This window comes from Carcharhinus amblyrhynchos, chromosome 26 (assembly GCF_965287045.1).
Source record: "Carcharhinus amblyrhynchos chromosome 26, sCarAmb.v2.hapA, whole genome shotgun sequence".
NCBI lineage: Eukaryota > Metazoa > Chordata > Chondrichthyes > Carcharhiniformes > Carcharhinidae > Carcharhinus > Carcharhinus amblyrhynchos.
The window spans coordinates 27378909-27406436 of NC_137349.1; the positions used below are offsets into that span (position 1 = coordinate 27378909).

Here is a 27528-nt window from a genome sequence, read left to right on the forward strand (position 1 = left end):
GCAGAAGGTGACATTCGGCCCACCAAGTCTGCACCGACTCTCTTACCAATACAGAATGTCTTACACAAGCCTTCGACACTCCCCATTCCCATAACCACACACATCTCCTACAGCTAATTCATCTAATCTACACATCTTGGGACACTAAGGAGCAACTTAGCATAGCCAATACACCTAGCCTGCACATCTTTGGACTATAGGAAACCCACGCAGACACAGTGAGAATGTGCAAATTCCACATAGTCACCCGAGGCTGAAATTGAACCTGGATCTCTTGGAGCTGTGAGGCAGCAGTGCTAACCACTGTGCCAACCACTGTGCCACTATGACACCCCTTTATTAACTTACTTTTCCTCCAGTTGACCCAGATTTCATTATCTGTCTTTCAGGTGAGTTGTCAAACCAAGACCCAGTGTGCCTGGCATAAAAGACCCTATAGCATTGTTTGAAGAATAGCAACTTATCCTCCAACAATTATAGGCCTTCATTCCTTTTCAAATACCAAAATCAGATTACTTGGTTTTTGTTTATTTGCTGTTTGCAAGACGTTGCTGTACACAAACTGGCTGCTTGTTTACGTACACAAATAACAGGGAATACAGCTCAAAATTAATTGGCAGAGAGGAATTTTGGGGTGCGCTAAGAATGCATAAGTGGTGTTACAAATGAAAACTCTTTCCATTCATTTTAACCAAATCAAATTGCTCATCATAAGAACATAAGAACATAAGAAATAGGAGCAGGAGTAGGCCATCTGGCCCTTCGAGCCTGCCCCGCCATTCAATAAGATCATGGCTGATCTGTCGTGGCTCAGTTCCACTTTCCCGCCCTCTCCCCATAACCCTTAATCCCTTCTCTTATCAAAAACCCATCAACCCGCTTCTTAAAAATATTTAGCGAGGCAGCCTCCACCACTTCAACGGGCAGAGAATTCCAGAGATTCACCACCCTTTGAGTGAAGAAGTTCCTCCTCAACTCCGTTCTGAACCGCCCCCCCTTTATCTTGAGGCTGTGCCCCCTAGTCCTACTGTCTTTTTTGAGCGGGAAGAGTCTTTCCACCTCTATCCTATCCATCCCATTCATCATCTTATACGTCTCAATGAGATCTCCCCTCATTCTTCTAAACTCTAACGAGTACAAGCCTAGTTTATTCAGCCTCTCCTCATAGCTCAACCCCCTCAACTCCGGTATCAGCCTAGTAAACCTCCTCTGCACTCCCTCCAAGGCCAAAATATCCTTGCGCAGGTGCGGCGCCCAAAACTGCACACAGTACTCCAGCTGCGGCCTCACCAATGCCCTATACAGCTGCAGCAAGACCTCCCTACTTTTATATTCAATCCCCCTCGCTATGAAGGCCAGCATCCCATTCGCCTTCCTGACCACCTGCTGCACCTGCAGGCTGGGTTTTTGCGACTCATGCACAAGGACCCCGAGGTCCCTCTGCACCGTCGCCTGCTGCAGTTTTTCGCCACGTAAGTAATAGTCCTTCCTACCATTCTTCCTACCAAAGTGGACCACCTCACACTTGCCAACATTAAATTCCATTTGCCATTTCCTGGCCCATTCGCCCAGCCTATCTAGATCCTTCTGCAGACTCTCCACACCCTCCGCACAATTTGCCTTTCCCCCAATCTTGGTGTCATCAGCAAATTTCGACACCCTACACTCGGTTCCCTCCTCCAGATCATCTATATAAATGGTAAATAGCTGAGGCCCCAGCACCGACCCCTGGGGCACCCCACTAGTCACCAACCGCCAATCCGAATAGCACCCATTGACCCCCACTCTCTGCCTCCTATTTGACAACCAATCCTCTATCCACGCTAACACCCTACCCCCAACTCCATGTCCTCTGACCTTCTGCAGTAACCTCTTGTGAGGTACCTTATCAAACGCCTTCTGAAAATCCAGAAAGATTTCTGAAACTCCAATAACTCAGGTTCCCAACGTAATCCAAACAAAAATCACAACAGACCTTGACAGATAACTACTGCAACCTAAAACGATTAATTACAGGGGGCTCTGTGCATCCACCTGAACTTCAGTGCTGAACAACAGCAAATGAGCCGGAGAAAGTAAATTACTTCTAAACACCCCCACCTACTGTATTTGTTACCAAATCCCATCCTGCATTTCCAACATACAATGATGAGTGAACTTAAATGTCCAATTTCCCTGGAGACTGATTTGCCATCAAAAGGTAATCACAATCTCTCCAACATTAGATTGTTTCCTGCAAATACAGAATAATTCCTCTTCCTGCAAGGAACTGAAACATGCACCTTATTAGCAAAGGTGAATAACAATTGACAAGCTCATTATACAAACAATTATATTTCTGATCTTACTTTCACGCAAACTGCATCCACTAAGTGATATGCACCAGCTATCAACCTAACTGCCAATTATTTCAGGAATAAATCTTTACAAACATACATGGGATAAATAATAGGGGGCTGGCATTTTTCAAATTCCTTTCACCTCCTCGCCCCAGGCAGAGGTTCAGCAACAAACTGATTGCAGCTTGGGAGTGCTATTAGCTGAACCATGTGGAATAGTGCAAAAAGTGCTTTTTTTGTTTATTCATTCAAGGGACAGGGTGTCGCTAGCAGGACAGCATTTATTGCCTATCCCTAGCTGCCCAAGAGCAGAAGAGAGTCAACCACACATTGCTGTGGCTCTGGAGTCACATGTAGGGACAACAGATTTCCCTTTCCTAAAGGACATCAGTGAACCAGATGGGTTTTTCTGACAATCAACAATAGTTTCATGGTCATCAGTGGATTTTTACTTCAACATATTTTTATTGAATTCAAATTCCACCAACTGCTGTGGCGGGATTCGAACCCAAATCCCCAGATCATTAGTTGAGTTTCTGATTAATTGTGTAATGATAATACCACCAGGCCAGCATCTCCCCATTCTTCATCTTTCACCACCAAACTGAAAGTTCAGATGGTCAGTGATATTGCACAAAACTACCAGTTACTCAGGAATGCCGACAATTACATGTATTTCTGGAAAACTACAGACAGAACATGAGGATGACAGATACAGGGAAGGTTGGTGAACATGGTAAAAACCAGAGAGATAAAGTTGGTCCATGGAAAAGGTTCAGCCTAGTTGGACATAGTAACACTGAATACTCATGATTTCATCTGACTCCATTTCTAGTTAATCCAGATTTTGTCTGCCTTTCGGGTGAAATGGCTCTTGTTGGGATCTTTTGGTGCCTCTGATATCTTTTCTCATACTGGCAGGACATTCAAACATGAGGGCCTTTGCAGCAAAGCTTAATCCTATTGCCAAAAGCTTTCCACATAAACCTACTTTGTAGGAGGAGTCACTAGATTTTGGTCATGAGGTTGGAGGGAATGCTGACTGATTTTTCCCATTTATTGAAGTCCACAGGACCATTACTTACACTCTTTCGCCTGGAGTGAGCTAAATCAGCCCTGTCCAGACCTTGAACCACAATACCTTCCTGGCCTGCGTGGTTCAACAACTTATTCGATAAACACAGTCACTGGACAGCACTCTTACTCTCTTTTATGTGAATAAAATTGAAGAAGAGATTTAATTAATCAAAATACATACTGCTTCGTAACACCAATCCTTCAGAACTTCCAGTTCACCTCTCATGATAGCCTGGAAGACAAAACAGATTTTCAGTCACAGGCCCTAACCATTTGCTTCAAGGATTTCCCAATGAGCTAAACAAACCTGATTTGTTGGAGGGGGGGGAGGAGGGTGATGTGGGGTAAGGAGGGGGGGAGGGGGTGGTGAGGAAGGAGGGTGGGGGTGAAGGAGAGGAGGGAGCGGGGGGGACAGCAGCAGTGAGTTGGAGGGAGGGGGGAGTGGTGGGAGGGAGAGGGAATGGTGGGAGGAACGGGGAGGAAAGGAAGGGGGGGGCAGGGCCCCGGGGGTTGGAGGGGGCGGGGTCCCGGGGGTTGGAGGGGGCGGGGCCCCGGGGGTTGGAGGGGGCGGGGCCCGGGGGGGAGGGAGCACGGCCCGGGGGGGCGGGGAGGGGAGGAGGTGGAGGGGGCGTGGCCCAGGGATGGAGGGGGCGGGGCAGGGGTGGAGGGGGCGGGGCAGGGGTGGAGGGTGTGAGGAGGGGGAGGGGCGGGGTGGTGGAGGGGAGGTGGTGGAGGGGAGGGGGAGGAGAGGAGGGGAGGGCGGAGGGGGAGGGGCGGAGGGGGAGGAGAGGAGGGGAGGGCGGAGGAGAGGAGGGGAGGGCGGAGGGGGAGGAGAGGAGGGGAGGGCGGAGGGGGAGGAGAGGAGGGGAGGGCGGAGGGGGAGGAGAGGAGGGGAGGGCGGAGGGGGAGGAGAGGAGGGGAGGGCGGAGGGGGAGGAGAGGAGGGGAGGGCGGAGGGGGAGGAGAGGAGGGGAGGGCGGAGGGGGAGGAGAGGAGGGGAGGGCGGAGGGGGAGGAGAGGAGGGGAGGGCGGAGGGGGAGGAGAGGAGGGGAGGGCGGAGGGGGAGGAGAGGAGGGGAGGGCGGAGGGGGAGGAGAGGAGGGGAGGGCGGAGGGGGAGGAGAGGAGGGGAGGGCGGAGGGGGAGGAGAGGAGGGGAGGGCGGAGGGGGAGGAGAGGAGGGGAGAGAGGAGGGGAGGGCGGAGGGGGAGGAGAGGAGGGGAGGGCGGAGGGGGAGGAGAGGAGGGGAGGGCGGAGGGGGAGGAGAGGAGGGGAGGGCGGAGGGGGAGGAGAGGAGGGGAGGGCGGAGGGGGAGGAGAGGAGGGGAGGGCGGAGGGGGAGGAGAGGAGGGGAGGGCGGAGGGGGAGGAGAGGAGGGGAGGGCGGAGGGGGAGGAGAGGAGGGGAGGGCGGAGGGGGAGGAGAGGAGGGGAGGGCGGAGGGGGAGGAGAGGAGGGGAGGGCGGAGGGGGAGGAGAGGAGGGGAGGGCGGAGGGGGAGGAGAGGAGGGGAGGGCGGAGGGGGAGGAGAGGAGGGGAGGGAGGAGGGGAGGGCGGAGGGGGAGGAGAGGAGGGGAGGGCGGAGGGGGAGGAGAGGAGGGGAGGGCGGAGGGGGAGGAGAGGAGGGGAGGGCGGAGGGGGAGGAGAGGAGGGGAGGGCGGAGGGGGAGGAGAGGAGGGGAAGGCGGAGGGGGAGGAGAGGAGGGGAGGGCGGAGGGGGAGGAGAGGAGGGGAGGGCGGAGGGGGAGGAGAGGAGGGGAGGGCGGAGGGGGAGGAGAGGAGGGGAGGGCGGAGGGGGAGGAGAGGAGGGGAGGGCGGAGGGGGAGGAGAGGAGGGGAGGGAGGAGGGGAGGGCGGAGGGGGAGGAGAGGAGGGGAGGGCGGAGGGGGAGGAGAGGAGGGGAGGGCGGAGGGGGAGGAGAGGAGGGGAAGGCGGAGGGGGAGGAGAGGAGGGGAGGGCGGAGGGGGAGGAGAGGAGGGGAGGGCGGAGGGGGAGGAGAGGAGGGGAGGGCGGAGGGGGAGGAGAGGAGGGGAGGGCGGAGGGGGAGGAGAGGAGGGGAGGGCGGAGGGGGAGGAGGGGAGGGGAGGGCGGAGGGGGAGGAGGGGAGGGGAGGGCGGAGGGGGAGGAGAGGAGGGGAGGGCGGAGGAGAGGAGGGGAGGGCGGAGGGGAGGAGGGGAGGGGAGGAGAGGAGGAGGGGAGGGGAGGACGGAAGGGGAAGGAGGGGAGGGAGGAGGGAGAGGAGGGGAGGGGGGAAGGGGAGGGGGGAAGGGGAGGGGGAAGGGGAGGGGGGAAGGGGAGGGGGGAAGGGGAGGGGGGAAGGGAAGGGAAGGAGGGAAGGGAAGGAGGGAAGGGAAGGGAAGGAGGGGAGGGGGGAGAGGAGGGGGGAGGGGAGGGGGGAGGGGAGGGGGAGGGGAGGGGGGAGGGGAGGGGGGAGAGGAGGGGGGAGAGGAGGGGGGAGAGGAGGGGGGAGGGGGATGGTGTGGAGGGAGGGGGATGGTGTGGAGGGAGGGGGAGGGGAGGTGGGGCTGGAGGAGGAGAGGGAGGAGGGCGTGGGAGGGAATAGTTGGGGTGAGGGGTGGCACAAGGAGGGGGTGGGATGGGGGGTGGGGATGGGGGATGAGGATGGGGATGGGAGGGGGTGTGGATGGGAATGGGGGGAGGGGTGGGGATGGGGTAGGGGTGGGGATGGGGCAGCAGTGGGGAGTGGAAGGGCAAATGGGGGTGAGGGTGAGAGGGGTGGCAATGAATATGAACATCCCGGCTGAATATGTACATTGAGCCAATGCAACTCAGTTAAACATGAGTGACTGGCATATAAATGTTAGTAGAGGGTCGTTCACTGGACAGAAATCACATCAGATGAAAGCTGTTGTTCAGCATCCAATCAAACATTTATGAGTTATGTTTGCATTACAGAGACATGAAACAGGGATTTCAGAAGGCTAGGTCATGTCTCATCAGCCATATGGACATTTTTGGAGAAGTAACAAATGATAAAGAAAATGTAGTGGAAGTGCTTTATTTGGATGTTATAAAACATTCCGTAAGGTATCAACTAAGAGACAATTACAGTATCACATAGAATTACGTAGAATATGGCTATGTAGGTAGAAAAATTTTAGAACAGAAAATAACACATCAACAAAGGAACTTTCCTAGACTCAAGGAATGTGGTGAGACCCATGCTGAAGCTGCTCTTACTATATAAAGCACTTTGATTTAAGAATTAACAAGAAAATACCAAAATTTTATTGGTAGTACTAAACTAAAGGAATACGCCAAATTATGACGACCATGATGAAAGATTGAAGATTCGGATAGTCTAGCAGGATGTGCAGATAAGTGGCAGATGTCGTTAAATTCGGAAGTTATCTGGAAGAATTGGGAAAGGCCAACACTTCCAGTGGAATAATGTTAAAGGGAAAAGGTTGGAGAACTTGGTATGCAAATTCAAAGTCACATAAGAGGCAGCACAAGTGTACAAGATCATAAAAATGTAACTAGAAGCTTGGTTTTATATCGAGATACCATAAGAACATAAGAAGTAGGAGCAAGAGTATGCCCTTTGGCCCCTGGAACCTGCTCTGTCATTCACTAAGATTATTACTAATTTGTTCTGGCCTCAACTCCATGTTCCTGCCTGCTCTCCATAACCCTTACTCCAATGCTGATCAAAAATCTGCCTTATTCAGCACTAAATACATTCATCCATCCAGCCTTCATGAAATTCCAAAAGCTAATAACCCTAGCAATTTCTCCTCATCTTAAGTCTTAAATGAGAGACTCAGAACTTGCTGTGTCCCCTGCCAAGCTGTTCCAGTGTAGCTACAACACTGACATTTACCAGGCAATGTGGAAAATTGTCCCGGTATGTCCTGTAAAAAAACATCACAAATCCATCTCACCCAATTACCACACCAACAGTCTACTCTTGGTCATCAGTAAAATGATGGAAGGTGCTGCTTGATTGCAGTGCAATAACCTGCTTATGGAAACTCAGTTAGGGTTCTACCACCAGGGTCACTCAGCTCCTGACTTTCTTACAGCCTTCAAACACTGATAAAAAAGCTGAACTATTCCAGAGGTAAGGTGGGAGTGACAATCCTTGATATCAAAGAAGCCTTTGGCCGAGTGTGGCATCAAGGAGTCCTAGCAAAACTGGAGTTAATGGGAATCAGGGAAAAAATTCTTTGCTGGTTGGTCCCACCTAGGACAAAGGAAGATGGTTGTGGTTGTTGCAGATCAATCATCTCAGTTCTAGGACATCACCACAGGTGTTCCTCACAGCATTGTCTTAAGCTCAACAATCTTCAGCTGCTTCACGAATGACCTTAAGGTCAAAAGTGAAGATGTTCACTGTTGATCGTACCATTGGCAACTCTTCAGATACTAGAGGTGTCCATGTCCAAATGCAACAAGACAATTCTCTCCAATGAGAGAATCTAATCATTGTATCTTGACATTCAATGGCATTACTATCACTGAATCCGTCACTATCAACATCCTGGAGTTTACCTTTGACCAGAAAATTAATTTGCCTATAAATACTGTGGCTACAAGAGCAGGTCAGAGGCTGGGAATTCTGTGGCGAGTAATGCACCTCTCAATTCCTCAACACCACCTACAAGACACAAGTCAGGAGTATGATGGAATACTCTTCACTTGCGTGTGCAGAGTTGTGCAAGCATGGCCTGGTTGGGTATGGTCGGTATGATCATCTATGGTAGACGCAGGACAAGAAAATATTTGATTGAAAATTGTGAAATAAAGATTTGGAATTGTAAACTGCCCCTTCATGATCCTGAAAATCTGTGCTGTTTATTACAATCCACCAGTTGTTGGAACAACCATTTCCTGGTTCATTCCCCATGGAAATGTCTTCACCAATCAGAGTCGACCTACCTAGTTTGAATTTGAAACAAAAGCTTGGTAGTTAACAGTTCTCTGCTACATCCTCCACGAAAATGCCTCTACCAATCAGAGCTCACTAATCAGCACTCTCTTCACATATAAATTGTTGCTCCCTTTACTGTTTATGTTGCGAACTGTTCTGATGAGTGCAAAAAAAAAATTTTGATAGCATTTCTCTATTTTCAGAAATACCATAATACTTCTACTTTTCACTTTACTGGTATTTTACAGCAAATTGCATTTTTTCTAGATTCTCCCCATCCCCTCAAAGAAATAAATTAAATGTATTCAGATACCTCCAGAACATTTGGAATAATGTCCCTCTCACACTGCTTTAAGAATGTGTCTTTATCAAAGCTTGGGTCAACCTTCAGAATTTCTGTCAGCACCTCTGACATTTCAGTCTTAGAAAACAGTCCCCCTGGGGAAACAAAGCAGAAGCACAAAATCAGCTCAGGGCTTATTTGATCAAAAACAAGACAATCTTGAAATACTTCCAACAAATTAATAGAAATAGTTTGGCTGCAGCCCTTCAAGGGTTCAAAGTGCTTCACAGCAAAAACAAAATGTCAAAAAGCTTCAGGTCTAGACAAGACTGCAATTCAAAGTATTAGAAAAATAATCCCATTATACCTCTTATTTTATTTAGATACAACCTTCCAGTACTTACTAGGAATATATCTAAAAGCCAGTTTGTATGACAAGTTGTGCCCAAAAAAAAAAGCCTTTTGTATGAGAGAGAGCCAACAAAGAAGTTGGAGAGGAAATCAAACTCAGGTCAGCTGCTCCCACCCGACTACAGAGCAGCGTAGATTTACATCTTCTGTTTAAAATTAAGCAGTTAAGTCTGTTTCTTCATTCGGTGCAAACTGCTTGGGAGTACCTGTTTTTTGTCTCTGCCCTGCTTTAATAGAAATTCTCTTTGTAAATCACTGCGTTTGTAAGAGAGGCAGAATTAGTTACCGAACCAAACCTGTCAGCAAATTAACCATAATAAACATTGGGAGTTTCAATGGAAAGTGCATGCATTTGAGACAACATCATTTTAAAGCTTGTGGATAAAAGACACACACAGATAGAATGGAACCCAGGGGCAAGATTGTGTTTTAAAGTCTACAAAAGGAAACCAGAATGAAAAGGAAAATCTCACAGAGTTAGATATGGGACAGGTAAAATATTGAAAATTGTGAAATAAATATTTGCAATTATGAGCTGTCTACATATGAATTAGAAATAGGGCTAATAAAGGGATTCTTCAGCAGGACAGTGAGGGTTCTGTTATGAAGATAAACCAGCCATATCATTTTTAAACTGTTTGATTGGTTCAACTTATCAACCTGTCAAATCATGTTCAAATCTCACTGACATATTTTCTTCAGGGGAGAAGTTTAACTTGGATATGGTTTCACAAGCAGCAAGCAAGAGAGTAAGTAGTTAGTCTTCAAGTGTGTCTGTAGGCCACTCAACTCAGGAGGGCACCTCAATTGAGCATAAAAACATACCCTATCCTGATGTCTACACACACTTTACAGGAGAGAACCCTGGACAGTGAGTAAGTGTACCAACCTAGGCTGTCATGCTTATCCTACCCAATGGATGCTGAACCTGCTATTGGGTGACAGACTCGTAAAACTTCTGGTCTACTTATCTCAGTTACTTCAAACTCGAGATGTTGAGGAGCCCTTAAACAGAGTCCTAATGAAAGATACTATATAATTTTGTGCAGAAATAGTTGAAATTATTTGAAGATTATTTAATTTGGAGGAATGTTCAAGTCTATTTATGATGCTTTATCTCATTGCATACTGAAAGTTCACTACAGCAACATACATCCAATATCTTCACTTTATCAGAGAAAAATATCCAACTTTGTTTTAATTAAAATGCTTCCAATTTAAGCCTCTTTCAACTAGGTTAATAGAAGCATCTGGATGAGTAACATACTTCTAAAGCACTGATCGATCCAGGGACCTGAAAGGGACCCCAACTGACAAAATGATTTTCATCATCAACTTTGCTCGCGACCTGTCTTCCCCAACCAATCGGTTGTGGCATTCACTATGTTTTAAAGCTGATTACTACATTGCCCTGTGAATACAGCTCTTTTCTGCATCTGGATGGCAAAATGAGTATATACATACTGTCAGTACATTTTTCAGTCTTATTAATTTTATGGAGCTTTCACTGTGCAATGCTGACTCATTGAATTCCTGAGGGAATTATTTCTCAGAGTACTTAATTTCACATTCTTTATTAACAACTGTTGATTAAAAGATTAGAAGCACATTTGCTGATAATACAAAATTATGTAGGCTGGCTAATTGCAAAGGGGAGGTGGAGATCATCCAAAAGGATTATGGAAGATTTAATTCACTGGCAAGTGGAATCCGACAGAACAGGGTGCTAAACCATTAAGCAAAATTTCCTAAAAAGAGATTAAAGGTGAAGGAAACAGAATGAGAAAATAATCTGGCAATGATGGATTGTCATTTTAGGTACTGTTTACAAAGTGTGAGCATTTATAAAGGGAAATGCAGGCTTTTGTGGTAATTCTGTGAGTTTAATCAATGACTATCTGGCCAGGACTGCTGGAAGAGCCTCCCCCGATGTGGATGAAGTATTCAAATTAAACTCTATGGAGAAATAAAAGCCATCTGGCACAACAGAAGAAACAACGAGACGAGGAATGTTAATAGAATCAAGATCTGAGACTAGACCCATAAGATGTAGGAGCAGACATAGGCCGTAAGGTGGGAAAGAGGACTGAAAATTATATCAGACCAGCCATGATCTTGTTGTATAGTGGAACAGACTACCCCACCTTATCCCTATAACCCTTGATTCCCTTACCAATTAAAAATTTATCTCAGCCTTGAACAGAGTTAACAAACCAGCCTCCACAGCTCTTTGTGGTAAAGAATTCCACAGATTCACTGCTCTCTGGGTGAAGAAATTCCTCCTCATCTCTATCTTAAATGGGCAACCTTTCATTCTGAGGTTATGCCCTCCAGTCCTAGATTCTCTACAAAATGAAACATCCTCTCCACATCTATCCTGTCAAGGCCCGTGAGAATCCTACATGTCTCAATAAGGTCGCCTCTCATTCTTCTAAACTTCAATGAGTAGAGGCCTAACCTACTTAATTTCTCCTCTTAAGAAAAACCCTCCATACCCAGGATCAACCTAGTGAACCTTCTCTGGATTGCCTCCAATGCATCCTTCCTTTGATATGGGGACGAAGACTATTAACAATATTCCAGGTGCGGTCTAACTAGTGCCTTGTATAATTTTAGCAAGATTTCCCTATTTTTATACTCTATTCTCTTTGAAATAACAGTCAATATTGCATTTGCCATCCCAATTACTTGCTGAACTTGCACGCTAGCCTTTTGTGAACTATGCATGATGTTCCCCCAAATCCCTCTGAGCTGCAGCCTTCTACAGTCTTTCTCCATTTAAATAATATTCAACTCCTTTGTTCTTCCTATCAAAGCACATAACTTCACATTTTCCTACATTATATTCCATCTACCAAGTTTTTGCCCAACCATCTAATTTGTCTATATCCCTCTGTAGACACCACTTGCCTTCCCACCTATTTTTGTGTCTTTCACAAGCTTGGCAATAATACATTTACTTCCGTCATCCAAATCATTAATATATATTGTAAATAATTGTGGCCCCAGCATGGATCCTTGTGGCACTCTACTAGTTATAGATTGCCATCCTGAAAATATACCTCTTTTCCCAACTTGCTGTCTTCCATCAGTTAACCAATCCTCTTTCCATGCTAATGTGCTATCTCCCAACAATATGGGCTCTTACCTTATTAAGTAGCCTTTTGTGCAGTACCTTATCAAATGCTTTTTGGAAATCTAAGTATGTTACATCAACTGGTTCCCCTTTATCTATTCTGCCTATTACCACCTCAAAAACTTCTAATAAATGTGTCAGGTATGATTTTCCCTTCATGAATCCATGCTTGATTATATTATGTATTTCTAAGTGCTCTGCTATTATATCCTTAAATATTTTCCCAATGACACAAGTTAGGCTAACTGGCCTATAGTTATTTATTTTCAGTCTCCCTCCTTTTCTGAATATAAGTATTACATTGGCAGTTTGCCAATCTTGAGTCTTTTCCAGAACTTAAGGATTCTTGGAAGATTACTATCAGTGCATCCCAAAGGAAAAACATAGATAGAAACATTGGATAGAATTGCAAAATACATGACAGGAATTACATCTTTGAAGCGATGAGGAGCTGCCATTGCTTCATGGAGGAATATGGAAATCAGGAGACAGGTATTTTGTTGTAAGGTGACTAGAGATTGTGAACACTGAGGGGATGAAAATGTGCAGGAGGTTTTTGAAAAGAATGTGGACATATTAGCAAAGCGTGTTTCAAATTGAATAAGAAGTGGAGAAGGTAATTCATCTGAAGGAAGGAGGGAGTGAGAGAGAAAACCAGAGACCTGATCAAAAAGTCAAAGGACAAGCTATGAACCACAGAGCAGAATGATTGACAAGAGCAGCAAACTGGTAAAACATATGACCACTTAAAATAAAGTGTCCTTTTTTATTCAATACTCTTGATAACTTCTTTGTTGTGACATACACAAAAGGTAAGTGAGTGCTCTATATAAACATATCGTAGAAGGTGTGTTAAAAAGACCTAGTGAAATATGTTTGGGGAGTTAAGTAAGTTAAGTTTATTTATTAATCATTAATTAATTTATTTATTAATTAAGACTTACATTAACACTGCAATGAAGTTATTGTGAAATTCCCCTAGTCAGCACACCATGGTGCCTGTTCAGGTCAATCCACCTAACAAGCATGTATTTCAGAATGTGGGACGAAACCAGAGCAAACCAGAGCAGACACAGAGAGAACATGCAAACTCCACGCAAACAGTGACCCAAGCCAGGAATTGAACCTGGGTCCCTAGCGCTGTGAGGCAGCAGTGCTAACCACTGTGCCACCTCCAATTCCAGTGACAGCATGAAACGGCTAATGTTACGCCGTTGTTTAAGAAGGGTTGCAGGCAAAAGGCAGGGAATTATAGGCTGGTTAGTTTAACGTCTGTTGTAGGTAAAATGTTAGAATCCGTCATCAAGGAGGAAATAGCGAGGCATCTTGAGGGGAATTGCTTGATAGAGCAGACGCAGCACGGTTTCGTTAAGGGGAAGTCGTGTCTGACAAATTTATTGGAGTTCTATGAGGATGTGTCTAGGGCGGTGGATAGAGGAGAGCCGGTGGATGTGGTCTTTGTTGATTTTCAGAAGGCGTTTGACAAGGTACCTCACAAGAGGTTACTGCAGAAGGTAAGGGGGCATGGATTTGGGGGTAGGGTGTTAGCGTGGATAGAGGATTGGTTGTCAAATAGGAGGCAGAGAGTGGGGGTCAATGGGTGCTATTCGGATTGGCGGTTGGTGACTAGTGGAGTGCCCCAGGGGTCGGTGCTGGGGCCTCAGTTATTTACCATTTATATAGATGATCTGGAGGAGGGAACCGAGTGTATGGTGTCGAAATTTGCTGATGACACCAAGATTGGTGGAACGGCAAATTGTGCGGAGGGTGTGGAGAGTCTGCAGAAGGTTCTAGATAGGCTGGGCGAATGGGCCAGGAACTGGCAAATGGAATTTAATGTTGGCACATGCGAAGTGGTCCACTTTGGTAGGAATAATGGTAGGAAGGACTATTACTTACGTGACGAAAAACTGCAGCAGGCGACGGTGCAGAGGGACCTCGGGGTCCTTGTGCATGAGTCGCAAAAACCCAGCCTGCAAGTGCAGCAGGTGGTCAGGAAGGCGAATGGGATGCTGGCCTTCATAGCGAGGGGGATTGAATATAAAAGTAGGGAGGTCTTGCTGCAGCTGTATAGGGCATTGGTGAGGCCGCAGCTGGAGTTCTGTGTGCAGTTTTGGTCGCCGCACTTACGCAAGGATATTTTGGCCTTGGAGGGAGTGCAGAGGAGGTTTACTAGGCTGATACCGGAGTTGAGGGGGTTGGGCTATGAGGAGAGGCTGAATAAACTAGGCTTGTACTTGTTAGAGTTTAGAAGAATGAGGGGAGATCTCATTGAGACGTATAAGATGATGAATGGGATGGATAGGATACAGGTGGAGAGACTCTTCCCGCTCAGAAAGGACAGTAGGACTAGGGGACACAGCCTCAAGATAAAGGGGGAGCGGTTTAGAACAGAGTTGAGGAGGAACTTCTTCACTCAAAGGGTGCTGAATCTCTGGAATTCTCTGCCCGTTGAAGTGGTGGAGGCTGCCTCGCTAAATATTTTTAAGACGCGGGTTGATGGGTTTTTGATAAGCGAGGGGATTAAGGGTTATGGGGAGAGGGCGGGAAAGTGGAACTGAGCCACGACAGATCAGCCATGATCTTACTGAATAGCGGGGCAGGCTCGAAGGGCTAGATGGCCTACTCCTGCTCCTATTTCTCATGTTCTTATTATTCTTCTGGGCTAGGGCATTATTAGCCTTCAGAACCCTTCCAGCTCAATCATTACACAAACTATTTTTGACACACAGTCATTCAATTCTGTTTTAGTTACACAAGTTGAATTGAGACAATGTAAAACCAGCCTAAAGTGGATTCTGGCCCATTTATATCTACTGCAACTGGTGTGAAGTGAATCGCACAAAGCTCCCACTTGTTTTTTTCTGAGCTTTCCCATTTTTCAGAATACACTTTGTTAATATTAAAATTTATGGGTTTTCTGATCCCATTGAGAAATGGCCTGTGATTTGCGTTTCATGGTTTCTAAACAGAGCATAACACAAAATCAGCTCTAGTCTGTTGGTTCCAGACCACTAAGTATGTCCAAGTCTCAAATTCATCGTCAGCAGTTTGATGATGATCAAAGGCCTGTAACACAGTATTGGATGTGTTATTTTCCACAATGAACAGCTAAGGTACAGTGGTTTCCAAACCTTCATAACTTTTCCTTTCTCAAATCTAGATACAGCTTGTCCCTGTCAACCCCAGTCAGCTAAATTCCATTATACTTTAGCTACAAAGATCCATATCTGCATCTTTTCCTCATTAGGTCCTCTCAACAATCTTTGGCTTCTTATCCACCAGGCATCAACTTTAAAATTCCTCGTCTTTGTTCAAACCTCTGCAATCTTATTCACTTCTACAAGCTAGTGATTTATCATACTCTGGTCTCTTTTACGCCCTCTCAACCTTCAGTGGCAGAATCTTCAGATATCAAAACCACACTCAAAACTCATTCCCTAAAATTACTTACTTCTCCCGCCACTTTCAAAAGCCTGTTTGAAATCTACCTTTCTGACAATTCCTTCACATATATCCCTTATCTCAGCTCCTGCCAACACCCCCTCCCATTCTCTTTTTCATGAAATGCTATGTTAAACCTGTTTTGTAAATCACATTTCTTGTTAGAAATTCAACACAGAGGAATACTATCGGAGGATGGGAGTGGGGTGGCAGTGGGAAACAAAGGTTGTAGACAGCAAGCTACTTATTTTGATATCCTGCATTTGTACGCTGGTATTTCGAAGGGAAGCTGTCACTTGTCTGGTGGAGTCTGCTTTTCTGCATTCAGCTGTGACATTTAAATAAATCATATTTAATAATACATTTCCTTCAGCTCCCACCTCCACAACAGAGACAGCTCCCACGTTTTTATTTACCTATCAAATCAGTGACTTTGTCTGTTATGGCCCTCGATGCCCTAATAAATGTGTTGTCACTTTCATCATATTTCATCTTCATCTCAAAGAATCCTATAAAAGGGAAAATAAGAGAAAAAATTGCATTTATTTCGCCAAGTAAAACAGAGGCAAAGTGATGAGATGAATTGTCAGACGCTGCCATCAGAGAATAGAAGAAACACAATGGGGGCTCACTGTTAAAGACGACATTATTGTCCTTGAATTCCTTCCACTGCTGGTACCATTTTGAGTCTTTGTGCAGCACCATCCCCATAGCTTCTCTGGAAGAGAACAATTGAAATTGCAAATGTCAAGTCTGACATGGCTAACTGCTGCATATAAACTATCAACTCTGATAATATGAATTGATTTTAACCTCTAAGTTACGAATCATTTGCAAGTCCTCTCTCGCAGTTCCATCAATAGCTTATAAAAATCAATGTGGAATCTGCACCACAGAGGCCCAGAAGATATGGGTCCAGTATGTACTGAGCTAGTGGTTTCAACTAGGTGGCAGAATAAACTACAACTGATCTCGGCCTTAAGAATGGGTCCCCTATGACCTGGGTCACAGCTTGACACTCAGTTGAACTAGAGTATGACATGGGGATGTCACAATAAGACCTTGTGCTGTGCGTATTGGATACATAAAGATCAGAATTTTACTACCATGCCCGCCTCGATTCCGGGTGTGGGCAAGGCTCGGAGGACAGCATTCTCCATTGGCCTTAGGTGAGATCGTATGAATCCCAGGCAGACATGCTGGTAAAATTCCACCCATAAAGTTTTTAAAGTTTGAAGTTTATTTATTTATGTCACAAGTAGGCTTACATTAACATTGCAATGAAGTTGTTGTGAAAATCCCCTAGTTGCCACACTCTGGACCTTTTTTGGGTACACTGAGGGAGTTAGCATGGCTAATGCACTCAGCCAGCACATCTTTCGGGTTGTGGGAGGAAACCAGAGCACGTGGAGAGAACGTGCAGACTCTGCAGAAATAGTGATCGAAGCCAGGGATCAAACCTAGATCCCTAGTGCTGTGAGGCAGCAATGCTAACCACTGTGCTACCCTAAACTTTATAAACTTTAAACTCTTCCATTCATTCCCCAGCAATTAACAGGTGCATCATCAATAGCATCTCATTTACTCCACACAATCAACACTGGTATACCCTAGTGCTCTTTTTTGGTCCCACTAATTGATTGTCAATTTGGTTTCTTGATATCATCCAGAACCAGTTATGTAAGTACACTGTTGATAACCAACGTTACCTTTCTGCTTCCTCCTATGTTTTTACTTTCTCTTCAACTGCCTGACATTGTCTTACATGAACCCAAATTTATTTGAAAAGTAGACCAATGGTCATATGGTCCCTGATACTTAACTTGCTCTCATCTCAATCAATCTTCCATGACTGTCATCTTATATGTATGGTATTTTGGAATTTTGTACTGCTTGATCCTGAGCTAAGCTTCATTCACCACTCTACCGTCTAGACCATCTTCTTCCACCTTTGCAATATTATCTGCCTCTGATCCAGCCTATTCCCACAGCCCTCAAGACTCTAATCTGTCTCATCGTTGCTTGGAGCCGATTTCTTTAATGGCCATCCAAGCTGGCCTCCAAATCTTCAGAACTTGAAACACATCACAGAAGTTTAGAGTATGGTAGGAGGCCAAGTAACTATCACGCCAGAAAGGCTATCCAATTATTATAGAATCCTTACAGGTCAAGGACAGGCCGGGTTCGATTCCCTGCTTGGGTCACTGTCTGCGCGTTCTCCTTGTGTCTGCATGGGTTTCCTCTGGGTGTTCCGGTTTCCTCCCACAGTCTGAAAGACGTGGTGGTTAGGTCCACTGGTCATGATAAATTCTTCCTCGGTGTACCCAAACGGGCACCGGAGTGTGGCAACTAAGGGATTTTCACAGTAACTTCATTGCAGTGTTAATTAATGTAAGTCTACTTGTGACATGAATAAATAAATATAAAACTTGAATGACAGCAGACTACATTTGACTATTATGGTCCCACAGTTGAAAGACCTGCTGGAAATCACAGTCTAAGTTCACACTTTAAGAATAGTTACTTAGATAAGTAACAAACTGATTGACACTTATAGAAAAGACAGAAGGAAAGATCTGGCTGTATCACAAAATATCACATACTCATTTGGTTCAAATATTTTTTCCTGTGTCATTTTATCTCGTGAAAAATCACTTCTTTTCCTCAATGACGATGGTGACCGATAAGTCCCACTCTGTCCGAGAACACTCTCGTCTAGTTCCTTCTTTACAGACTCAACACTCTAAAGAAAGCAAAGGAATGAAGCCAACATTAGTGTGATAAGGTGAAAATAAAAGCCAACAATTCTGCATTTGCTGTCACTACTTTTATATTGCAAATTTATGTGAAAATGGCAAATTTACAGAACTGCAAATCAATTGAAATGGTACCCAAGTAATCTGGCTGTAACAACATTTTAACTGAATAGTATCAAAAGTTAATATTGTGGAAATTAAAGGTGCCTGAGGCTGATAACAATGCTCTTATTTGCATTCAAAAAGCAACCAGTAAATGGAAAAATTAGCTAGCCTGGGTGCTTCAATGATTCATACCTTTCCTTTCTCTCAGACAGGGTACTCCAAATCAGATGCATTGAGAGTGGTCTAGTTCAGGGGCCATTCAACACACCCAGACCTCAACCACTCACACAAAGTCGGAATAGTTGTGTTATGGGTTAAAATGTCTGCTCAGAATTTTTTCCAGCACATCTGGACACATTCTTATTGAGTGAAGAAATGTTGAAGACAACTTTCTGGATACCAGCACACAACACCCTCTGACAGCCAGTACGAACACAAGTGGTAACACTTGATAACACTCTCGCCTTGAGTCATAAAGTTCCAGGTTCAAGTCCCAATCCTGAGTTTAACCGCAAAAATCAATGCTGAAACTCCAGGTACAGTACTGTGGAAGTGCTGCACTGCCAGATTTGCTGTTTTTCAGTTGAGGCACTAAATGGAAGTCTCAGCTGCTTTCTTGGGTGGATGTAAAAGCTCCCATGGCACAATTTCAAAGAAGAGTGTTGGCCAATATTTATGCCTCAACCGACATCAAAAAACGAACAGATGGTCTGCTCATTATTGCATTGTTTTTTCTGGGAGTTTGCTAAGGACAAATTAGCTACCTTGTTTCCTACATTACAACAGTGACCATACTTCAAAAAAAAATCATTGTCCGCAAAATGTTTTGAGATGTCCAGTGGTGGGGAAAAGTATTACAGTAGTGCAGGTATTCCTTGTTTCTCTTTTAATTATTTAGTGATTAGCAACTAGATGACAAACCATAAATATAATCCAGGTTATTAAATGAGTGTCTCTAATTTTTGTTCTTCCAGACAAGGATCTTTGGTTAGAATATAAGAAAAGTTTCATTATTTGTTATTCACAAACGAACTATGTTAATATTTCAATACATTATATGAAATGGAGTGAGCGATTCGGACAGTTTTCATTGAATTTTAATAAGCTAGAGCTGGATCATTAACAACTACTCCATCTCACTTGTAAATAATTCAAAACTATATCTTGGCTATTCAAAAATAGTGCCTCATTACTGAAATCTATTTGTTTTCATATTCTATCCTCAAGCTGTGCTCAGTTTGTGGAGCTGAGGTGGGGGGGGGCGGGGAAGGGAAACAGGCTGCAACAATTGCGGCACAGTGGCATAGCAGTTAGCACTGCTGCCTCACAGCGCCAGGGGCCCTGGGTTCGCTTCCCAGCTTGGGTCACTGTGTGTGTGGAGTTCACATGTTCTCCCCGTGTCTGCATGTGTTTCCTCCAGGTGCTCCGGTTTTCTCCCACAGTCCGAAAGACGTGCTGGTTGGGTGCATTGGCCATGCTGAATTCTCCCTTAGTGCATCTGAAAAGGAGCTAGAGTGTGGCGACTAGGGGATTTTCACAGTAACTTCAATGAAGTGCTAATGTAAGCATACTTGTGACTAATAAATAAACTTTTTTCACTTTAACAATTGCTTTTAGTTCCCCAGGGTTAAACAAGGGAGAATAATCAGCCAGAGTTCCTGTTGCTGCCCCAATCGAATGTGTGATGGATGAGGACTGAACTGAACTAACTGAGTAGTTTGTCAATGAGCATGAAGAATGGTCACTTGAGTAAAGTTTGGGTGGATCGCTGGTACCTACAGAACCATGTCCCACACAACTATCTTCACAAAATGAAGCAAAGCTTTAGAAAACAATTCGGTCTTAATGCCTTGTGGTGCTTGATGTCTTTTTTTAAAGCTGTTTAGCCTCCACACCAGATGGTATTTTTATTCTCTGGCACAGTTCCCAAAGAGACGTCAAAAAGCATCAGTGTGTTTAATTCTGTAATACTTATTGACTTGAAGAAATGTGCACAAGTGAATAAAAATCATTAGAGCACCTTATTTACATTAAATCTACATATTCATAACGCATTTTTCTTCTTCAAAAACTGCGTTTAACCAGTGCTGAGAGTAATACTGCCAGGTTGTTATGTTGCATTATTTGATTTAATTAGTTATTATTGTACGTATTGGGATACAGTGAAAAGTAATGGTTCTTGCACAGTAAACAGACAAAGCATGCCGTTCATAGAGTACATGGGGGAGAAAGAATGGAGAGGGTGCAGAATATAGTGTTACTGTCATAGCTAGGGTGTAGAGAAACATCAACTTCATATAACGTAGTTCCATTCAAAAGTCTGATGGCAGATGCTGTTCTGGAGTATGTGATCTCAGATTTTTGTATCTTTCTCCAGACAGGAGATGATGAAGAGGGTATGTCCGGGCTACATGGGTCCTTGACTGGGTCCATTAATATTCTTCTACATAGCTTTAAAACTGTTCTACTGCAAAAGATTTTTAAAACAATTGAATCAAATGTAATCACTGGGCTGGATTTCTATGCTTTGTTCTTTTGCCTGCCACATGTCATCTTCAGGACAGCTGATTCCTGCTTATGTGACTCAATACCCAAATTCTACAATTATCCTGAATAAAGACATCCACTTTCACACAATCCAGCTACTCGAGCTGTTTCTCAATGGTTGTCAGTGTTCCAGCAAATAAAATTTGAACTTTACCCTGAATCATTCTTTTCAACAGGGCAGGACGACGACACAATGGTTAGCACCTGTTGCCTCACAGTGCCAGGGATCCAGGTTCAATTCCAACCTTGGGCAATGTCTGTATGAAGTTTGCACATTCTCCCCGTGTCTGCACCAGTTGCTCTGGTTTCCTCCCACAGTCCAAAGATGTGCAGGTTAGGTTGATTGGCCATGATAAATTGTCCCTTTGTGGCGCAAGATGTGTAGATTAGGTGGAATAGTGGGGCAAATGCATGGGGTTATGGGGATAGGGCCTGGGTGGGATATGCTCTGTCAGAGTGTCGATGCAGACTCAATAGGTCAAATGGCCTCCTTCTGCACTGTAGGGATTCTATGAACATCTTTTACTGATTTCTGAAGAAACAGCTACATAAATTTGATTTTACACCAACAGGGGTTGTGTCCAATGCTTCCAGTCTGTCACTGGAATTTCAGGACATGGGATACCATGGTAGCTGCCGGATTCTAACTGGTTCACTAATGTTTTTAGGTATGGTAACTTTTCACAATAGCTCCACCTGTACATGACTCTTGCCCACAGTATGTGCTTGACTTTGAATGCCCTGTAAAGTGCTCTAGAAAGCCATTTAAGTTTAGTTGTTTAAAGAACACTTGTCAAGGAACACAGCAATCACAATTATTTCACGGGCTTTAATCAGCTCAGAAAGCAACTTCTCAAGGCAGGTAGAAATGAGCAATAGATGCAGCTTTTGTAGCATCACACAGGAGGAGGCAATGGTGTAATGGAATTATCACTGGACTAGCAATTCAAAGACCCAGGGTAATGCCCTTGGGGACCTGGGTTCAAATCCCACCACAGCAGATGTTAAAGTTCGATAAAATTCAATAAAAACCTGGTATTAAAAGTTGATGACCATGTGACATTGTAAAAACGTATCTGGTTCGCTTACGTCCGTTGAAGAAGAAAATCTACCATCCTTACCTGGTCTGGCCTACCTGTGACTCTAGATACACAGCAATGTGGTTGACTCCTAAATGCCCTGTGAAATGGCCTAGCAAGCCACTCAGTTTAAGGGCAATTACGAACGGACAGAAAATTCTGGCCCAGCCAGCGACCCACATCTCATGAATGAATAAAAAAACTCCCAGAGCAAATAACAAAATAATGTTCAGCTTGTAAGTGAAGCTTTTGAGATAGGGGGATTGGCATGCAACCCACTGTGATGCATTTATGTAGATTCCAGAGTCTTTAGCACATTGTCTAGACTAATACCTCACTACAGTACTAAATACTGCAAAAGCTGCCACTTCTCTGTCAGGAGAACTCAGATCCCATGTCAGTATTTAAAGAAAAGCAAGGGAATTCCTTGGCGCTGTCACCAATATTTATTTTTCAACACTTACTGATAATCTGGTATTATCGCACTGTTGTTAGTGAGAACTTGCTATGCTTATATTGGTTACCACGTTTCCCGACAATACAACAGTGACTACACTTCAGTTGGTACCCAATTGGCTGTAAAGTGCTTTGGGATATCCTTCAGCTGTGAAAGGCACTATACAACTGCAAGGAGTTGTGTTGACATTCACACTACATCAGACAAATATCTTATTCAAGGTGGCAATGGTGTTGCAGTTGGCCTCCAGGCCCCATGTTAGAAAGGTAGAGAGATTCTTCCCGCTCAGAAAGGACAGCAGGACCAAAGGGCACAGCCTCAATATGGGGGGGGGGGCACAGTTTAGAACGGAGTTGAGGAGGAACTTCTTCACTCAAAGGGTGGTGAATCTCTGGAATTCTCTGCCCGTTGAAGTGGTGGAGGCTGCCTCGCTAAATATATTTAAGACACGGGTAGATAGGTTTTTGGTAGGCAAGGGAATTAAGGGTTATGGGGAGAAAGCAGGAAAGTGGAACTGAGCCACTTCAGATCAGCCATGATCTTATTGAATGGCAGGGCAGGCTCGAAGGGCTAGATGGCCTACTCCTGCTCCTATTTCTTATATTCTTATGTTCTTAGAAAGGCAAAAATCACCTTAGGTTTCTACTTTTGCCTGTATGTACACGTGGATCATGAATGGAATAGACTTACCTGTGATGCCCCGACTGGAATGTGTCTAATAATCAAGTTGGCTAAGAGAAAATGGCTGCTAGGTGGAGTACTTAGAAGTTCTTGGCAGACATAGACCTGTGGATCAACGCTACCTTTAGAGCCTTAGAAGCCTGGGAAATGTGAGATTGGAGAGGGAATGGAAAAGAACAATTGCTTTTAAAGATCCCAACAACCAAATCAGCCGCAGTGATATAGCGAATTTCAGAATAAATAACACTTTAACATCAAATTTCATCCCATTTCTTGGGTGTGGCATGGAAGAGTAGCACTGTTAGTGAGCCCAAAGTTGTCCCAACTCCTGGTGAAGATTCGTCCCCCTGCATAGCTTTAGGCCAGCGGAATAAGTGAATCATCACTCTTTTGCATTAATTCTCTATTTCTGTTTAATCCCAGGAACAACTTACAGTTTGCATACCTCACACTAATGTATATGTGATGTCCCATGCTTGGACAGTTTAGCATATCTTAAGTCTTGTACAGCGAGTGTTGCAACCAGTGCTAATAGTATCACTGACACTATAAATGTTCTAACACAAGGAGGCCTTTTTCTCTTCTATCAACACAATGGGCTGTTGAACACATCACACCAGGGTGCACCTCACTACCTCAAACAATCTGTTCATTCACTGAAACAATTTCTATGCTTGGTATTTTCTCTGCAGCTATGAATTGCCTTTGCCCGAGTCTCGAGAATCGATTTCTCTGAACAACAGTGACAAGCCAAACCATCTTGGTTCATGAATTCTACAAAAATTATAAATGGAAATACACAGGGAGCAGGTTGTTGGCTCTGAATCTGTGGGAGGTCATATTAATTTAAATGGACATAACACCTCCTTATAACACTATATTCACAGTCAATGACCTCTTACAGACAGTTTCTCTTTCAAGCTAAAAAATTGCATTTTTTTGTTATAAAAGATACAAAGTTCAACAGTCAAGGTCAACAAATCATCAGAAAGTTCCCAGGGTTAATCTACTACTAGATAATTAGACTTCTTTCTATCAATCATCATTCTTGACTAAACACAGAATGTCGACTTTAAAGAAATTTGATTCCAGTATCCAGAAAATTAACTGGCCCTGACCTAGTTGAAAGACCAACTTTCCCTGACAACTGAAGGTTGCAATTATAAGGAAATTGTGTTTAGAATGGCACCTTTTCACCACAATCCCCAAAAGTTTTGGTCCCACAAGTTCATCCTACCATCGATATTTCAAATGATCAATATTCATGCTTGAGCTTCACAAGCATTGAACGAGAGTTGAGTTTTCCTGGTCAGAGAACAAGAACCACGACTCATTTGTCACTCTTTAACTGGGGGCTGAGACGCCCCAGGTGAGATGGAGTAAAAGTCCAGATTGAGAAGCATACAGAATACAAAGTCTGTATTGCAAAGGACACCTATTTGTTCCAGAATCGTACAAAATTATTTCATTATGGATTTTCAAGTTCATTCCCTTACTTCAAGGAATGCTATTTTCCTTCCATAGTGTCTTCTGAAATAAATAATCAAACTGTGATACTAATATTTTCTTTAGCCTCAGCCCCAGTTCTCAACAGATATTCAGTAAGCTCCTTTTAATGGTCAATGCCTTAGACAGGAATCAACTTCACTATAGTCATTGGATATCATGAAGAGGAATCAGCCATACAATCGTACTGAATACTGACAGAGTTTAGAACATTAGAGACGTTGCAAGTCTCTATGTAAGTGCTTCCAAAATAAATGAGAGATTCAGGGTGTTATCTTCGCCCTAATAGATAAAATGATCTTGAGTGAAGAGGCTGAAGGAAGTTTACCAGTCCTATGCTGGCAGGCAATGGTGTTTTATTGGTTAAACTTCAGCCTGCTTAAATCCGCTATCTATTCAGCTCACATTTAAACTCTCTGAACTGAATTCAGGCAGTGTTTCCGACTGCATCGGAAAAACATAAATGCTGCTGGCTGGATTTCTCAATAGCTTGGTGTGAATGACTCAGCTATGCATGAGACTACAAGGGAGCTCTTCTGAGGGCTATCCTTATCTTCATAAAAATTATGCAAGGTATAAGGAAGGTATGAGATTTTCATGCAGAGTTTATTTGTATCCACCCATTATTGCAATGTCAGAACATACGTTCACATCTGCGTGTAACATGCATCTCACCAAAGAACTGAAAATAACATCTCCTCAACGTATTCCTCTGACACTTGCCATTTTTGTATTCAGCCTTCATTTCTTCCATCAGCAGCAGTCAGGCCTTCTATCCCATACTCCTCACTAAAATCCTCTGCTGTTCATCTCCCTCTTCTTTTTTTAACACCCTCCTTAATATTCACCTATTTCACCTATCTTTTGGTTATACCTTCTATTAAAAGTTTCTTTGAGTGAGCGTTGACCAAGGTTCAATTGGTAATACTCTAGGTCAAGAGCACAGCATCTGGGTTCCACCCAACACTGATGCAGCACCGAGGGAGTCCTGCACTGTCGGATGTGCTGCCTTTCAGACGAGAGGTAAAACTCAGGCTTTATCTGCTTGCTCAAATGGATGTACAAGAACTTGCTGCACTATTTTGAAGGAAAGCAGGGGAGGCATCCCTGAAGTCCTGGCCACATTTATCCCTCAGTTAATGCCACACAAAAAAAAGCAAATCGGCCGCTCATTACTGTTTGTGGGAGTTTGTTGTGCAGAAATTGACTGCCACATTTACTACATTGCAACCACGACCACTCTCCAAAAGCACTTCATTGGCTGTGAAGTGCTCTGAAGGTTGTTGTGAAAAGTGCAACATAAACGCTAATCCTTTTTAATCCATCTTTTTGAATACATCTCGGTGAAGAACCATAGGATTTTTTTCTATGTTAAAGGCACTACATGAATTTAAGTTGCTGTTGTTACAGCTGGCATCTGCGGAATCAGCGCCTCACCTGCATATGAAGCAGCGTCTTTTAGAGGAGGAGGAGGATTGTAAGACAAATTTCCACGACTGCACACAATTTAAGTGATACCATCTAAACTGTAGGATTCTATTACCCATCTTATGTTTGATTAAGGAAATCACAAATGCACAGCAGTGAAGTAGCTACATCTGTTAAACGTTTACAGAAACAAATCTAGTATTTAACACTTCAGCATATCCACATCCATTGGTATTACAAGTACCTGCCCTGTGTGCAACACCAAACCATTAACACTAAACTCAACCAATATATGTAGGGAACATAGAAACATTAATGCGGCATGACGTATCAGTCTAACTAAAAGCAGCTCCTCACATTTAAAGAGAGTATTAGTGCCCCCTGGTGCAAGAGCAGGTACACACACCATCTGGTATATCGTACAAAACCAGAGAGATCAGGGACCTGCTTCTAATGACAAACCAGTGAGCCCTCGTGGAAGATGCCTGTGTCTGGACGCCTTCTAATCTGATAAAATAATCGGTTAGCACCACACCATTACAGATGTCAGCCTTCAGTCAGTTTTATTCACTCCAAGTGATATGAAACTGCTGAATGCACTGGATACCTCAAGGCCCTGACAATATTCCGACAATAATATTGAAGATCTGTGTTCCAGAACTTGCCACACCACTAGCCAAGCTGTTCCAGTACAACTACAACACTGGCACCTACCTGGCAATGTGGAATATTACCCGGGTCCCGTACATGAGAACTACCCGGAAAATGTCCCGTACATGAGAAACAGGACAAATCCAACCCAGCCGATTACCGCCCTATCAGTCTACTCAGCAAAGTAATGGAAGGCGTCATCAACGGTGCTATCAGGCAGCACCTATCCAGTAATAACCTGCTTACGGACATTTGGGTTCCACCAGGGTCACTCAACGAGGAACACAACAGACAGTTACCTGCAGATCCAACCAAAGAACACACCCGGCAACTCAACACTCTGATCAAGACCTTTCATCTGGACCTTCAGAGCATCCTCCATGCTCCCAACCCACGTACTCCCTGCGTTAGAGATCTCTACTGCCTCCCAAAGATACACAAGGCAAACACACCTGGCCGTCCCATTGTATCGGGCAATGGGACCCTGTGCGAGGGCATATCTGGCTACGTCGAGGGCATCCTGAAACCCATTGTACAAAGAACCCCCAGTTTTTATCACGACACTACAGACTTCCTACAGAAATTCAGCACACATGGAACCAGGAGCACTCCTCATCACAATGCATGTCTCAGCTCTCTACACGAACATCTCCCACGACGAAGGCATTGCTACAACTGCCTCAGTACGCAATGCCGACAACTGCCAGTTTCAAGATGCAATTTTACAACTCATCCGTTTCATCC

At 44.4% G+C, this 27528-nt stretch overlaps 1 protein-coding gene across 1 annotated transcript in view; it reads right to left on the minus strand.

Moving 5' to 3' along the window:
- The window catches only part of timm44 (translocase of inner mitochondrial membrane 44 homolog (yeast)), an 80442-nt gene that overhangs the window by 22480 nt on the left and 30434 nt on the right, over window positions 1-27528 (minus strand). The window contains exons 6-10 of the mRNA XM_080212700.1: window positions 18178-18317; window positions 16207-16292; window positions 15991-16083; window positions 8614-8738; window positions 3598-3648 (exon numbers count right to left, since the gene is read on the minus strand). Of these exons, the coding sequence (XP_080068826.1) occupies window positions 3598-3648; window positions 8614-8738; window positions 15991-16083; window positions 16207-16292; window positions 18178-18317 (495 nt within the window). The remainder of the gene's footprint in view (window positions 1-3597; window positions 3649-8613; window positions 8739-15990; window positions 16084-16206; window positions 16293-18177; window positions 18318-27528) is intronic.